Raw genomic sequence first — 14344 nt, forward strand, 5'->3', positions numbered from 1 at the left:
TTTAGTTATTACAGCCACCACTGCTTTCTTTCAGGATGTTTTTGCTTCTCTTCCTTTTAAAATACTGTTAAACAACACCTCCCAGATCTTTCACTTTCTTCCCTCCTAGCTTTCAAATCTCTACAGGAGTATCATCTCTTCCTGGGGACTTTTCTGTAGACTGGTTATACATCACCATTTTTATCTGATCTCCTCCTATCCTGTTAGTAATTGAGCCTCTTCTACTGCTAACCTCAGCATATTTAATTCTTCCATAAACATTTCCATGTGTACTTTTTACTGATTTCTACACTTCTCTGCTTTATACAGATTTTCATAAAATTTCTGAAATATTTCTAATATCTCTACAGGATCTCTAGTTGTTTTCCTTGTTATATGCTGCTCCGTAAGCTTGCCAAAAACCCTTTCTACTTTCTGTTGCCCGAGTCGTTATGCTAAAATATTTGGTGCTCTAGAGTTATCAAAAAACAGTTGCTTCACAACAATCTTTCTAAACTCATGCATATTATTGAGGTAGTCCCTTATTCTCTCTTTAGGAATCTGCAATTGTACCTCTTCTTATTCTGAGACTACCCTTATCCTGTAATACTTTAACCTTTGTCAGTCCCCTTAAATAATTAATTACGTCTTAACCATATCTCTTTTTCTTTTATTTCTGCCCTGTTTTAACCTTCACTTTCATTTTGTCCCACTCCCTATTTGTATTTTCTGAATAAATTTCTATCTTCTCTAATAATTCCCGAATAAGTTCCACTACTCCTTAAATTTCTCTTTTTAAAGCAAAACACCACCCCAGAACTAAAAAAAAAATTTTTTTCACTCTATCTTGTTTCCTGACCTGTTTTAACACCTCAAAAATCACTCTAATTGCTTTATTTGTAATTTTAGCCTGTTTTCCACAACATGGCTCTCAAACATAATTTCTGTCTAGCCTAGCCCAGTACTATGGGGAATAATATGTAAATTCTCTCAACTCCTACTACTGGATTCACATCTTCCATATCAAATATTTTCATAAATGTCTTCAAAAATCTACCCTTTTTGTTATATGTTCCCTTGTAGGCCCCCAAGACACATACTCACTGTTGTAAATCAAATTCCAGTACTCACTAATAAGTAATATTCCCTGCTGAAAGCCGATTATTTCTCCCAGAATTTTCTTAAGCCCCACTGTAGCAGTTTTAGGTGGAATGTAAATTCATACCAGTGTCATCCTCCCCCCTTGCCAACAGCCCCTTATTACTACAAATCTACCATTATCTGTTTTTACCATCTTCTATCACTATTGGAGCTCTTCTTGCAATTAATACAAGTACTCTCCTTTTTCTTTGTCCCAGATATTCTGCTGAATAACCATCCTGAAATCCTTTATCAAAGTCACATGCTCAGTTCTTTACAAATGTGTCTGTATTCCACATTTTTAAATATAATTCACTACTCTTTCTTTTTTGCATATATCTGTGAGATCATTCACAGTTAAAGATATGGAAAGTGTCATTATGAGAAGTTATTCTTCCCAACTGTTGCGTATAACAGTTTTTTAATGTCTAGTTTCAGCTTTTGTGTTACATTCACTAATGTTTTGATCTTTTATACAGCTTATTGACAAATCCATTTGAATGTGTCACATCTTACAAAACTTTTTGTTTTAATGAAAACCCTCAAACAAAAAAATAATAATAAACACAAAACCAGATGATTCCCAAAACCTATTAACGTAATACTAACACACAAAATTGTATATTTCTTCAAATAATGAAGTTTAACCCTCTTAACAGGAAAAGTTGTTGCAGACTAACAGCCACACTCATAGGCTTGAATTAACCTATAGTGAATGTTATCCATGCTAAGATGCACAATACAGCCTGTGCTTCTACTTCCCCCAAGTGCTGTCTGTCTCATTTTTACTCCTCTTTCAAATGAAGAAAACAACTTAAATGGTTTCAGAAAACATTATCTCCTGGACATTAAAAGATAGCAGTATTCTATTTTTATTGCCTCCTTATCAGACTGCCTCAACAGAAACATGAGAACCATATACACAGTTGCATTCCACTACACACTGGACTGTAGACATTTATGTGCTGCAGGAAAACCCTATTCAGTAATCATTATATTCACTGTTCTTTTATTTATCTACTTCCTCTTAAAACTTGTTATTAAATCAAGACAAGGGCCTTAATCCAGTCACTCCCCTATATAAAATAAGGAAAAGCATAACAATTTTACTTGTATCATACTCCTTTTGTCTAGGCTTTTTTTTACATTGCAGTACCTACATTTCCTAAAACCGAACAAGAAGGGAAAAAATCAGGGGCACCTATTTACTTTTGTATTCATATCAGACACAAAATTAACTGAAAAAGCTTTACTTTACAGCATACAGTATATGACATGTACTATAACAATACTGTTACGAACAAAATTTTGTTTTACTTACAGTTAACTCTTTCCTTCCTCTTCTAAATCTTTTTCCAAACATGAATGACCTGAAGTAGAGCATATGCTTTGGAGTCCCCTACAAGTTTAACAAAGTCAAAAAAGTCCAATATCTCCAGGTCCTCTTGTTCCATCATACTTCACAAATATAACGAATGCTTTGTAATTCCACACTTATTTATCAGTTTCCAAGTTGCTGGTTTTCTTCCTGTTGATCTCCATCCCCAAAATCTAGTTGCCGGTTCACTTCCAATGTACTCCAGGTTCTTGGTCAACTTTTGTGTTTTCTTTTTCCTCTTTTGCGTTTCCTTTGGAACACTGGAAAAGGTTTCCCTGGCACAGTCTTTATGGACTTTATCAGAACATTAAGAAGCAGAATCCCCTTCTGTCTGATAACTCACCTTTTGTTGAACAAACATTTGCAATTCTTTCTTAGCATGTTCTACATCAAAGAATGATTTTTCCTCTCAAGACAAAATATAGCTGGATACACCAGCTTGAATCACAGACCTGCTTCTCAACATTCCCTTGATTGCAGGAATAAATTTACTCCTCTGCTGCCTGGTGTACAGTGAGTAATTATTTTCTACAAACACTCTACTGTCTCCCACTTTTAGTACTTTGTCCTTCTGCCATATTTCTGTCAAAATCAATTCTTTCTGCTGATAGGATGTAGTCTTTCCTATTAAAGATCGGGATTGCTTCCTGTGGCCAGGTTTTTAGCATATACACGATGTGCCCTTTCACTTAAGTCCTAATGTCGAATACCAGTCCAGATGCTTATCTGTGCTTTCATAAAATTAATGGTCTGTTCCTTCCAGTTTGTCTGGTACAGCAGAAAATCTAAGTTTTCCCTATGTGCTCTGTCCTCTAATTCTAACATTTTTGAAACATCTCTTTTTGAGCAGTTTCATACTTAGCCAGCCTTTTCTTCACGTTAACCTCTGATTTTTGCAGTTTTATCAGCTCATCCTAATAACTGTTTAAAGTTTCTTCCATTTTTTGAAGCCTTTTGTTATTTGAGTCAATATACTCTTTCTGCGTTTTATTTATTTTAACTGGCTCTGAGCACATTTGACCTGTTTTCCTTCTAGATTACTGGAAATCATGTATTGTACCAAAGATGGAGCTTGAACTGCTTTTTCCTGAACATCTGCAGGATTCTTCCCAGCCAATGTTTTCTCCTCATCTTTTGTGATTGGTTTTCTTTCAGGTTCTCTGAATTTCTCTCTCTCTCTTTTTTTTTTTGCTGGCATCCAGGCAGTTTATTTATTTACTTATTTATTTATTACATGTGTTAACCAGGTAATGTCCAGCTGGGTCAAAAGCCCATTTTCAGCAGAGACCCGGGGAGAAAAGCTTCAATTATACAGTTTAATGCTACAGAAACTAATAATACTAACCATACTAATAATATTTGTAAAATTATTTATGTTTGAGACAACTAGAGAAAAAGCTCTAATTAAGCAGTTTAATACTAGAAAAACTAATACTAGTACAACACAAGCAATACTGGTAAAAGTAGTTGTGTTTGAGACAAGGTAACAGTGTAATTATACTGGCAATATTAATTACTATCAAAGACAAATACAGCAGCAGGTAACAGTATGCATGGACATACAGTGATTAAGGAGACATATTATATACATGATATTTAACAGTGGCAGACATGGTTACAAATATAAGATCAGTAAGACTGCCTAGGACCCCTGTCCAAATCTAGCTGCTGACAGAAAAACTGTAAAAAATTAGTCAGGTGATAAGAACAGAAGCCATGGGGTTAAGAGCTAGAGATCAAGGAGCAGAACTAGAAGATATAGTCAGGGAGTGGGTAGGTTTAGCCAGGAGTATGGCAGGTGCAAAGCTAATCATTTCTTTGATGTTCTTTTAGAAGTTGTTTGAACTTGTGATAGTTCGGATTTTTTTGCTATGGGATAAGGAAGAGTGTTCCAGAGCTTGGTAATTTTGTGGGAGTACAGGGAGGTGCCATGAGAGTTGTGGGGTTGGATAACATTTAGCATTAGTTTGCTTGAAGATCTAAGTGATCTGAGATTTACATTAGTGGAGTGGGAGATGTGGAAGAGGTACAGGCGGTGATTTGGAAAGTGTGTGTGTGATTGGTTGAGGGGAGGAGGGGTGTGGTTTGGGTAGGCATAAACATAAGGAAAGTGGGGGTGGGTGGGAATGGGGGTAGGGGAGCAGAGTAAGCCCGAGCCTAGCGAGGGTGAATGGAGTGGGTTGGAAAGAGCAGTTTGCTAGAGACTATACTACAAAAGTAATCTGTGAAATTCAGCCCAGGTTTGTCAGTAATTTAACTGTTTTGTACCAAAAGATCAGTGCAGCGGAGGCTTAGTGTAGGAAGTTACTAACCAATTACTGAATTTTCCCCAAAAAGACAAGTTCACTGGCTCTTTGATTCTGAAGAAGTCTGGTTACTTGGAAGACAATGCGCTTAATCTTTTGTTATTATAATTACATTAAAAATATTTTAAGTTTTCTGCTGTGTTGATGAATCCTGTGCATTTTCACCTCCCTCTAAGAGTCTCTTCCTACATATCCTTAGTTGGCATAATAGAAACTTTTTTCGTTTTTAATTCCTAGACCTAAATTCTTCATTTTATTTTGCCTCAAGTATAGGTACTGCTGAACCAATTTATGTGTGGAAGCATAATTTTCCACTAAATCTTTTGTTTTATCTTCATTAATTTTATATACCAAAAGAATTGAAACTGTCTCAAAATTTTCCACAATACTAGAGATTCCCCTTCTTGATGCAGCAATTAAAAATATCAAATAAGCTCTTCTTGATTATCACAATAGTTACACCCTTGAATTTGTGAATCCCTTATTTTCTTTGCTAACTCTGCTAAATACAAAGCAAATAAGAGTGTGGAATAGAGGTCATCCCTACCTGGAAACTGAAATTATTCTAAAAGTGCCCCATGTACAAGTTTTCTGAAAGAGTCAGTAGCACATTAAAAGAAACTTACCCATCCTTGCAGGAGTTGTGGTGGTGAAGGTTGTTATGGGTTTTCTGCATGGTCTTAATATTTTCTTCTTCGTATTCCCTGACATCATTTATTTCCCGCATCTGTCCCAGCAACACTTTTACCACAAGCAAAACAATATACTGCAGAAGAGAAAGAGATCCATTAACTTTAGCTGCATTAACACCATCTGAAAGCAGGTTAGGATAAATCAGGTTAGTCAGCAACCAGTGCAAAAGATTCATCAAACTACCAAAGACTGAAATTTGTTCTGCAACCATCTGCCTACCTATGAAGTTATTTCTAAGTCATTAAAATTAATGTCATTGACAAATATTCATTTTAGTTAATAGGCTATGCAGTTTTGTGTTAGTTTACCATTTCATTAATTGATCAATACCATCCTAAATGTAAAATAACATGCATATATACTAATACTTTATTTCCTTAGTTTAAATGCTGATGTAAATGAGGAATCATATTCTACCATAAGGGAATTACTTTTCATGACATTTCAGGTTATATGCCTTTGAGCAGAAGGGTTATATCACAGAATGCTGAACATCTGTTTTCTGTATTTCAGTTTTCTAATATTGAAACTCTTGGCAGTTGCCATACATACTGGTACAGCTGATTTTAGGACTGCAGTAGAGAATAGTATATGTGTATACTAAATATACAAGTATAACGGATGGAAATTGTCATCTTTGGAAATGTTGCATCAGCCCCACCCTGTGATGTAACAGCATATTTCATCCCTTCCTGTTATTCCTGACAGGGATGTACATGGCCATTTACCCTGGCCCGCTCCCCCCCCCTTATGATATGGACATGACACTGTCAGCCTTATAAAAGAGTAACCATACCTGAACATGTCCCTGGGAATTTCTGTGCTACTTCACATTTGTTTTACATGACACCATTAGCAGACTAACAACTGCTGTTGCTGCTTATAGAGGCTCTTACTACAGTACCTCTATAATCAGCCTAGCTTTAAAGTGTGCGGCAAAACATGAAAGCACTGAAATGGGTAACTACTTTGGAACATTTCTTGCCAGCCATTTCTTCCATACCCACAGAAAATGTGGTGAACTGGGGAAGGTTCTGAATGAAAAGACAGCTGCTGACCTATTCTTTAGATATTAAGATCTGGTAAATGTCACAGTTTCTCTCTTGTATTTTTAAAAATGTGCTTCAAAGTGCATTTAGGTGCAGAAGCTACATAACTGATGCTATTCTGTAAGGAGTATAAGTGTTTTTATATTAGTTTTATATCAAGGTAAAAAAAAAAATATCACTCTGTGTGACAATATGTGAAAACATTCCATGCGTTTACCAAATTGATGAAGAGAATGAGTGATGAATATGCTTTAAAGGAAAGGTCACACGGGATGTCAAAAACATGGGGCTGTGACTTGAATTACATTTTTGGCCACACTGCTGTGAGGTTGTCCCTGCTCTGGTAGACTTGTTTCCTGTAAGAACTATATTAAAACAAGGCAGTTAGTAAAATGCCTATCTTTGTTAATTATTATGATGCATATTTAAAGTTTGAGTGTCTTATAAATATATCAGAGTACTTCTGTGGTGGGATGTTATAGCAAGGATTTCTAAAGAAAACAAATCAATACCTATAAAATAAGCCTGCTTACTTTCAGCATATAACACATCTCATCTCATATCCACAGGGCTTCATTTTATAAAATTGTATAGGTAGAACCAAACAACTCAGAAAGCTAGTACTAGTGTTTTTAACAGTTTACTTACAAAAGTTTTGGTATTTTAGAGATTAAAGCCAAACAGTCCATGATAATATGTGATAAGCTCTTTTAGCATAACGTGGTACCTCATGTTATATGATATTAATATACATTCTGTTTTATAGTTAGTATTAACTTCAGTGGTGGCACTGAGGGATACAGCCATGAACACAACCCATGTAACTTATGTCTAACTAGTGCCTTAGGAGTCTGACAGCAGAGGCAGGGGAGAATAGGCTTGCCAACTGCTTTGAGGAAGTGACTATGCGTGCATTAGGTCACGTGTTGGCTGGATTTCCTTGGTAGGGACAGGGGAAACCACTACACTGTGCTCTCTATGGGTGGGGCAGGTCATCTTCCTGATGTCAGTTCTTTGTGGAAGTGAGGGGTGATGCTGCATGTCCCACCCAAGGACTGTCAGAGGGTGTGCATGTGGGACTGGAGATGGTGCTTAAAGGCACAAATATCCAGCCCCCCCCCCCAACTACATTGACTTTGATTATTGACAGAAGCGGCTGATAATTGGGGACAAAATATATCAGAAAAAGCTTTACAGCCAACACTGCAGAAATCCCCTAACATTTTTAATGTGGTAAAAATGTCTTACATCATTCTTATAAACAATGAACTTGTGTAAATTATGATTTATTCCAAAATGTATAAAACCTATTTGACATACCTCCAGTATTAATTTATAAGCAGACAAATGTCAAAAAAAATATTTACCACCAGACAAAGAAAAGAGGGTCCCCGTTTTCATGGCCTTAACATGTATCATACGATGTGATGTTGTCCTATTTCGCCTTCATTTGTCACTGGTTGGGTTCAGAACCGATCCTCAGTTCCGACTCGGTCATGAACAAAAAGCTTGAGGTCTTCCACTGGCTTGTGGCTGTATCCCTATCTCATCATGCCTTAGGAGACTTCCCCAGATCTCATTTGCCGCTAACTAGATCGAGTGCTCTCCATTTTGGCTCTGTCTAATTCTATATTTTTCCTTCTAATACTTTGAAATAATTATGTCTTGTGAATTGGATAAAGATTTTATAGTATTTAGTACGTAGTTCTTAACTTAGTGTGTTTGATCTGTTGTTGTTGCGACTGGTCATCATTTTCTTCTCTAGGCCATTTTACCTCTTCCCTATCCCTATTAACTTTCTCCTATATTTTACATAAGCATGTTTAAGCTAGAAAGCTTTAAAAAATTAATATATATATATATATATCTGGTTATCCCTTTCCCTGGTAAGCTTGTTTTAGTTAGAGAGCTACCATTGACCCGTTTAAATTAGAGGGCCTTTTTCCCTTTCCCTCAGTAGGTAGATTCATTTTACCTAAAAGACTGCCTTCATTTTTCTAGTTAAGTTCCACAGCTTACGTGTTTGTTGCAAAAAATATATATATATATTATTAGTCATTTTTCTTGGTTTTATCATTGTTGTTGATTGCCATTAATATTACAATATCTAAGAATCCCAAAGAATCCAAACCCTCGGGGTTCAAAAAGTGTGTTAAATGTAATCAAAAAATGTCTTTAACTGATGGTCACAAAGTTTGTGTGTACTGTCTTGGCACAGTCCATCTGCAGGAATCATGTGCCATTTTGCCATGCATTCAGTAGCAGAGTGTTGTTGGAAAGGAAAAATAAGTTAATATTGAGAGTGTTACTAAAGACTCCCTTGACAGAGGCAGTTGAAGAGGGTCAGAGTATGTCAAAATTACCAAAATCCTCATCTTCCAGAACAGAGAAGTTGGAAAAAAGATCTACTTCTTCTACTCATTTGAAGCGGACAAAGAAATTGGTTAAAGAGTCTTTTTGTTGGGCCTGAAAAACCTTCCTCCTCGGCTCCTGCTGTGGTTTCAGTGCCGATGAAGTTTCAAATATGGAACAGGTCCCCAGAACTGGAACTTGTCTCCCCAACCCTGAGATCTGCATTGCTCCGAGTCCGATCTCCTACTCCCTCCTCTCGATCGTCCAGAAGCCTCTCCGATGATGATGTGGATCGTGTGGTGCAGAGACTTTTGAAAACACTGGCACTGGCCAAACTACTGTCAACTCCAACCAGATGAATTCAAAGCCGACAAAGACCACCCCACTCCATCAATTCCTCCTCCAATCCAGTCTGGGACCTCTGAGCCAGAGTGTCTGGAACTGGTTGTAGTAGAACCGCTGGACCAAAGACCTCCACCAGGATCTTCAGACCCAGCTACTGCTCCTATATCCTCGGTTCCATCTGAACTTGAGAGGTCTTGGAGCTGACGCTTTCTGGTTGGGTCCAAGGAGGAGCATCGGGTCGGACAGTTGTCTGATTTGAACTTGCCTCTCAGGGCTTCGGCACGGGTGAGCTCAGCTCCTACATCGATCTCAGAGGCAACCCCCTTAGATCTGGGGATACCTTCTGGTTCTTCAGTGATGACAGTGCTGTCACCACTGACAGCTCCACTCCCGGGTACAGGCATTCTTCCCCCAAAGGTGCCAGAGTCTGTCTCAGTACCATCAAATCCACACAGACGTGGAGACCCAAAGCCTCAGGATGCCCCATCGGGTGAAGCCCTCTCTTCCAAAACCTCTGCAGAATACCCTTCCGAAGAGGTCCCTCAAAAGAAATTATGCAAGAGGAAGCATTTAGACTCCCCAAAAGACACCATCACTTTAGATGCAGACCTCAGTGAATCAGATGGGTCCCTATGGTCACCCTCTGAGGATGTCTCCTTCGTAGACACCCTAGAAATCCTAAAGCAGAGAGGTGGCTGGAAGTCCATCAACCCTTCTGAGAAGGAGTCTGTATACCTGGAGGCTTTTGGGTCTTGCCCTTCCACCTCTTGAGTGTTTCCATAGTTAGTCGAAAGGCATGGCAGTCTCCAGACTCAGTGGAACCTGTTCCTCAGAGGCCAGATAAGTTTATTTCTACACCTTCGGACAGGGAGTTTCTTATTAAAGGTGTCCCAGCAGATGGTATGGTGGTGGCGGCAGCCACCAAAAAGGAACTTTCAGAGACATCCTCATCTGTCCATCCACCGAACAATGAGTCTTGTACAATGGACAGATATGGGAAGTGCATGTTCTCTTCAGCGACATTTGCACTCGGATTGCTGAATTATCCAACTCATTTTACTAGGTTGCAGAGATCTCCTAAAAGAGCTAGGAGATACTCTACAAAGTTCAGTAGCTGAGGGGGGTTTCAGACAAGGTTTCCTCTCAGTTCTCCACTTTAAACTCTGTGATTAACTCCTCCATAAAGTGTATTTTTTACCCAGCAAATGGAGCGAGCAGGGCAATGGGTTTAGGAATTTCCCTGAGGAGACATTCTGGTTGCACTTGTGTGACTTTGCAGAGCCTTTTAAATCTACCTTTGTTAATGCCCCCTTTGATGGAGCCGTCACTCTTCGGGCCAAAAGTTAGTGTGAGCAAGAAGGAAAAACTCTCTCTGCCATAGGAGTCCATTTTTCACTACCTTCTAGACCTTACCCAAAAGGTCAGAAGGGAGAAAGGATGTGGTTCCAAAAATCCCAGACAGTTTTTCAGGACACACGTGGTGACTCTTCCGCCAGGGGCAGAGGGGGGAGCAATAATGGGAGACGCCATCCACACGGCAGAGGGGGGGGTCTGCAAAATCAGGGTGATAGGGATTCATTCCGTGGTAGGCTCCGTCAGTGCTCCTGAAGGGAGGCCCATCTGTCCATCTCTGGAAGCAGTTGGAGGTCGCTTATCTTTGTACCCAGAAGCCTGGCTAGAAATAACAAAAGACAAGTAGGTACAAAGAATCATATCCAGAGGTTACTCTATACCCTTTTCCTTTCCCGTCCCGAACATAAAGAACATCCCAGAAGTTCCACCCAGTCAAGGGGAACAGGTAACTCTAGAAATTCAAAAGTTGCTAGATAAAAGAATCATCCAAACAGTCTCGGCAGACCAAATAAGATCTGGAACTTACTCAAGTTTTTTTTTTTTAGTTCCAAAGAAAACAGGGGACTGGAGACCCATATTGGATCTCACCAGATTAAACAAATCAATAAGAAAAACAAAGTTCTGGATGGTAACAATGCAGTCGATATTCCCCTTTCTGGGAAAAGACAACTGGATGTGCTCTATAGACATCCAGGATGCATACTACCACATAATAAATGGACAGGCCATCCAGGAGTCATATGCACTTTCGGCTGGCAGCCAGTCACTATCAGTTTTGAGCTCTGCCCTTTGGTCTCACTACAGCCCCCAGTGTGTTCCCCAAGTATATGGCAGTGGTCACTGCTCACTTGAGACATCTAGGATTCCAAGTGTTTCTGTATATAGACTAGTGCCTAACTGCCACCACCAAGCATTCACTACTAAAAGCAAGAGACACCACATTACTTCTCTGCTGTCACATAGTAATCATGATCAATTACGAAAACAAATCTACCTTGTTGCCATCTCAACATATTGTATTTATAAGGGCAGATCTAGACAGAACAAAGATGATGGCAAAACTTCCTCCAGAAAGAGTTTTAGTTCTACGACATCAGGTCTTAAACCTTCTTTCCAAGAAAAGGGTACAGGCAAGAACAGTTCTAAAAGCCTTGGGAACCATGGCAGCAATAAACTTAGTTCCATTATCATACATGCACATGAGAGTTCTGCAGTGGCTACTGTTCACTCTGTGGTCTTTGCAAGAACTACCCATGTCTCACCAAATTATGATAACAGACTCCTGCAAGAAGGACCTTCACTGGTGGCTTCACTCCACTCACGTGACATCATGTCGTCCCTTTAGCCTTCCACAGCCTTTAGCCACAGTAACCACGGTGCATGCCTGATGGGGGGGGGCATTATCTGGGCAAGACAGTCCAAGGCACTTGGCAGGAACACAAGGCCCAGTGGCACATCAATGTCCTAGAGATGAGGATTGGTGCTTTTGGCATTGCAGACACTTCATGACTCTCTTCCGCTGGGGACTATTGCAGTTTAGACAGACTACATGTCAGTTGTTTGGTACATAAACAAACAAGGAGGAACCAGATCCTACCCCCTTTGTCGAGAGGCCTTAACAGTATGGCATGGACGACCTGCTTCCATTGCTTTCTGATAGCAATGCACATCCTGGAGAAATCCAACGTGATAGCAGACAAACTCAGCAGAGCGATTCTGATGCCACACAAGTGGTCCCTAAAACAAGAAGTAGCAGAGATGATTTTTCCCAAATGGGACGAGCCTTGCTGTGACCCTTTTGCCACATCCATGAATCCCAAATGCAGCAGCTATTTTGCCCTAATCCCCCCTCCGGGGAGGTCACCAAGGGATGAACTTGTACACGATTGGCCCTCGGGGTCTCCTCCATGCCTTCCCTCCCTTTCCCTTGATGGCCAAACTTCTTCAGAAAGCCAGTTCCTTGGGAAGCAATCTGATTCTAATTGCCCCATACTGGCCTCCTCAAATTTGGTTCCCCTTCCTTTGGCCTCATCTGCAAGAGGAGCCGTGGATTCTGGACCCAGTTCCAGACCTTCTGACTCGTATGTCGGGAACGCTCCACCCCTCTCTTCAGACCCTCAAATTAACAGATAGGCTGCTCCAATTCCAAATATAGCCAGGTTCCCTAACATTTCCCCTTCTGTCAAACATATCTTGATTTCATCTCATAAGGCTTCAATGAGAAAACTTTACATAACCAAATAGAATTTTCTTCCTGGGCATTAAGTAATCACATTGATCCCTTTTCTGCTTCTATAGGCTCTACTCTTAAATTTCTAATGAAGCTGTTTACTGAAGGCGCAGCTGCAGCTACCATTCAAGTCCAGTTAGCAGCGGTCTAATTTTCATGTAAGCGATTTAACCCCAAATCTGATGTCTCACAGACTATGCAAAGCCTTCCTGAAGGGCACTTTTTTTGCTAAGACCACCCATTAAGACCCCTCTACCACCATGGGACCTAAACTTTGTTGTGTCCTGTTTGATTCTTTCCCACTTTGAACCTGCAACATCCTGTGTTCTAAAGTTAGCACAGTACTTTTGGTATTATTTGGTGGTTTCCCTCGCAATACATGTGTTCTAAAGTTCTTGACATGGAAAACAATCATTTTAATTGCCATCACTTCTGCGAGAAGGGTTTCAGAGCTGCAAACATTATCGATAAAGCCCCCTACATGCTTTTCCACAAAGACAGAGTATCCCTTCGAATAAACCCATCCTTCCTTCTGAAAGTATGCTCACAGTCTAATTTAAATCAGTCCATAGAACTACCAGTGTTTTTTCCAACTATGGCAATAAGGCAGAATATTTGCTACACCAACTAGATGTACACAGACAATTACGTTTCTGTTTACACAGGACAAAGAACTTCAGAAAATCTGACCAATTATTTGTTTAATTTTCCAAAGCTAAGAAAGGTGCTTCTGTCTCTAAGATCACACTTTCAAAATGGCTATCAAATTGTATTACCTTTACATACAAATTTAACAATAAAAATCTTCCTTGTAAAGTCAAGGGTCACTCTACGAGAGCTACAGCAGCTTCTTCTGCTTTTTGTTCTAAACTATCAATTGATACCATTTGTGCTGCTGCAACATGGGCAATGCCTCATACCTTTATCACTCATTACAAAGGGGATTTGGCCTCCAAAAACAGGGCCTCCTTTGGGTCCACTGTTCTGAAGAATATTCTCCCATGAACCACCCAAGAAATATGGTGCTAGGGATGCTGTCCCAGCCAGTGAAGAATGAAGGCGAGATAGGACAACATCACATAAAGAAGTTATGTACTCACCATAACATTCCATGTGTGTTGTCCATAGGTTCATAGGTTCATACTAGGCTATCTGCCAGAGCATTACAAGCTTCATGCTTACTAGGTTTTGTTTACGCCACCCCTGGGAGTATATTGAACCATACATTTTATTTTGCCTTTGTTGTTGAGTGACTGACACTGATCCTGGGGTATGGGTATATCTGCCCATCCACATCCATCAAGATTTCTCTTGAACAAGGCCAGCGAGGTGCTCTGCCTCACATATACCGGGATTTTATTCCACAGCATAGGGAGTCTTTATTCTTAGATCCCACCCCCCTTCCCCCAGCCTTTAGCTTCTGGAGGACTGAGCAGTCACATCTGGCAAATAATGTTCTCTGACCTTCTTCATTGTTTTATAAAGTGCCAAATAGTCCATTGGGAAAGTGTTATTATCA

At 39.7% G+C, this 14344-nt stretch overlaps 1 protein-coding gene across 1 annotated transcript in view; it reads right to left on the minus strand.

Moving 5' to 3' along the window:
• The window catches only part of CERS1 (ceramide synthase 1), a 1087666-nt gene that overhangs the window by 170101 nt on the left and 903221 nt on the right, over positions 1–14344 (minus strand). Inside the window, exon 6 of the mRNA XM_044053851.1 lies at positions 5430–5569. Within this exon, the coding sequence (XP_043909786.1) occupies positions 5430–5569 (140 nt within the window). The remainder of the gene's footprint in view (positions 1–5429; positions 5570–14344) is intronic.

The sequence above is a fragment of the Protopterus annectens genome, chromosome 13.part0 (assembly GCF_019279795.1).
Source record: "Protopterus annectens isolate FY-2018-M chromosome 13.part0, PAN1.0, whole genome shotgun sequence".
Taxonomy (NCBI): Eukaryota; Metazoa; Chordata; order Ceratodontiformes; family Protopteridae; genus Protopterus; species Protopterus annectens.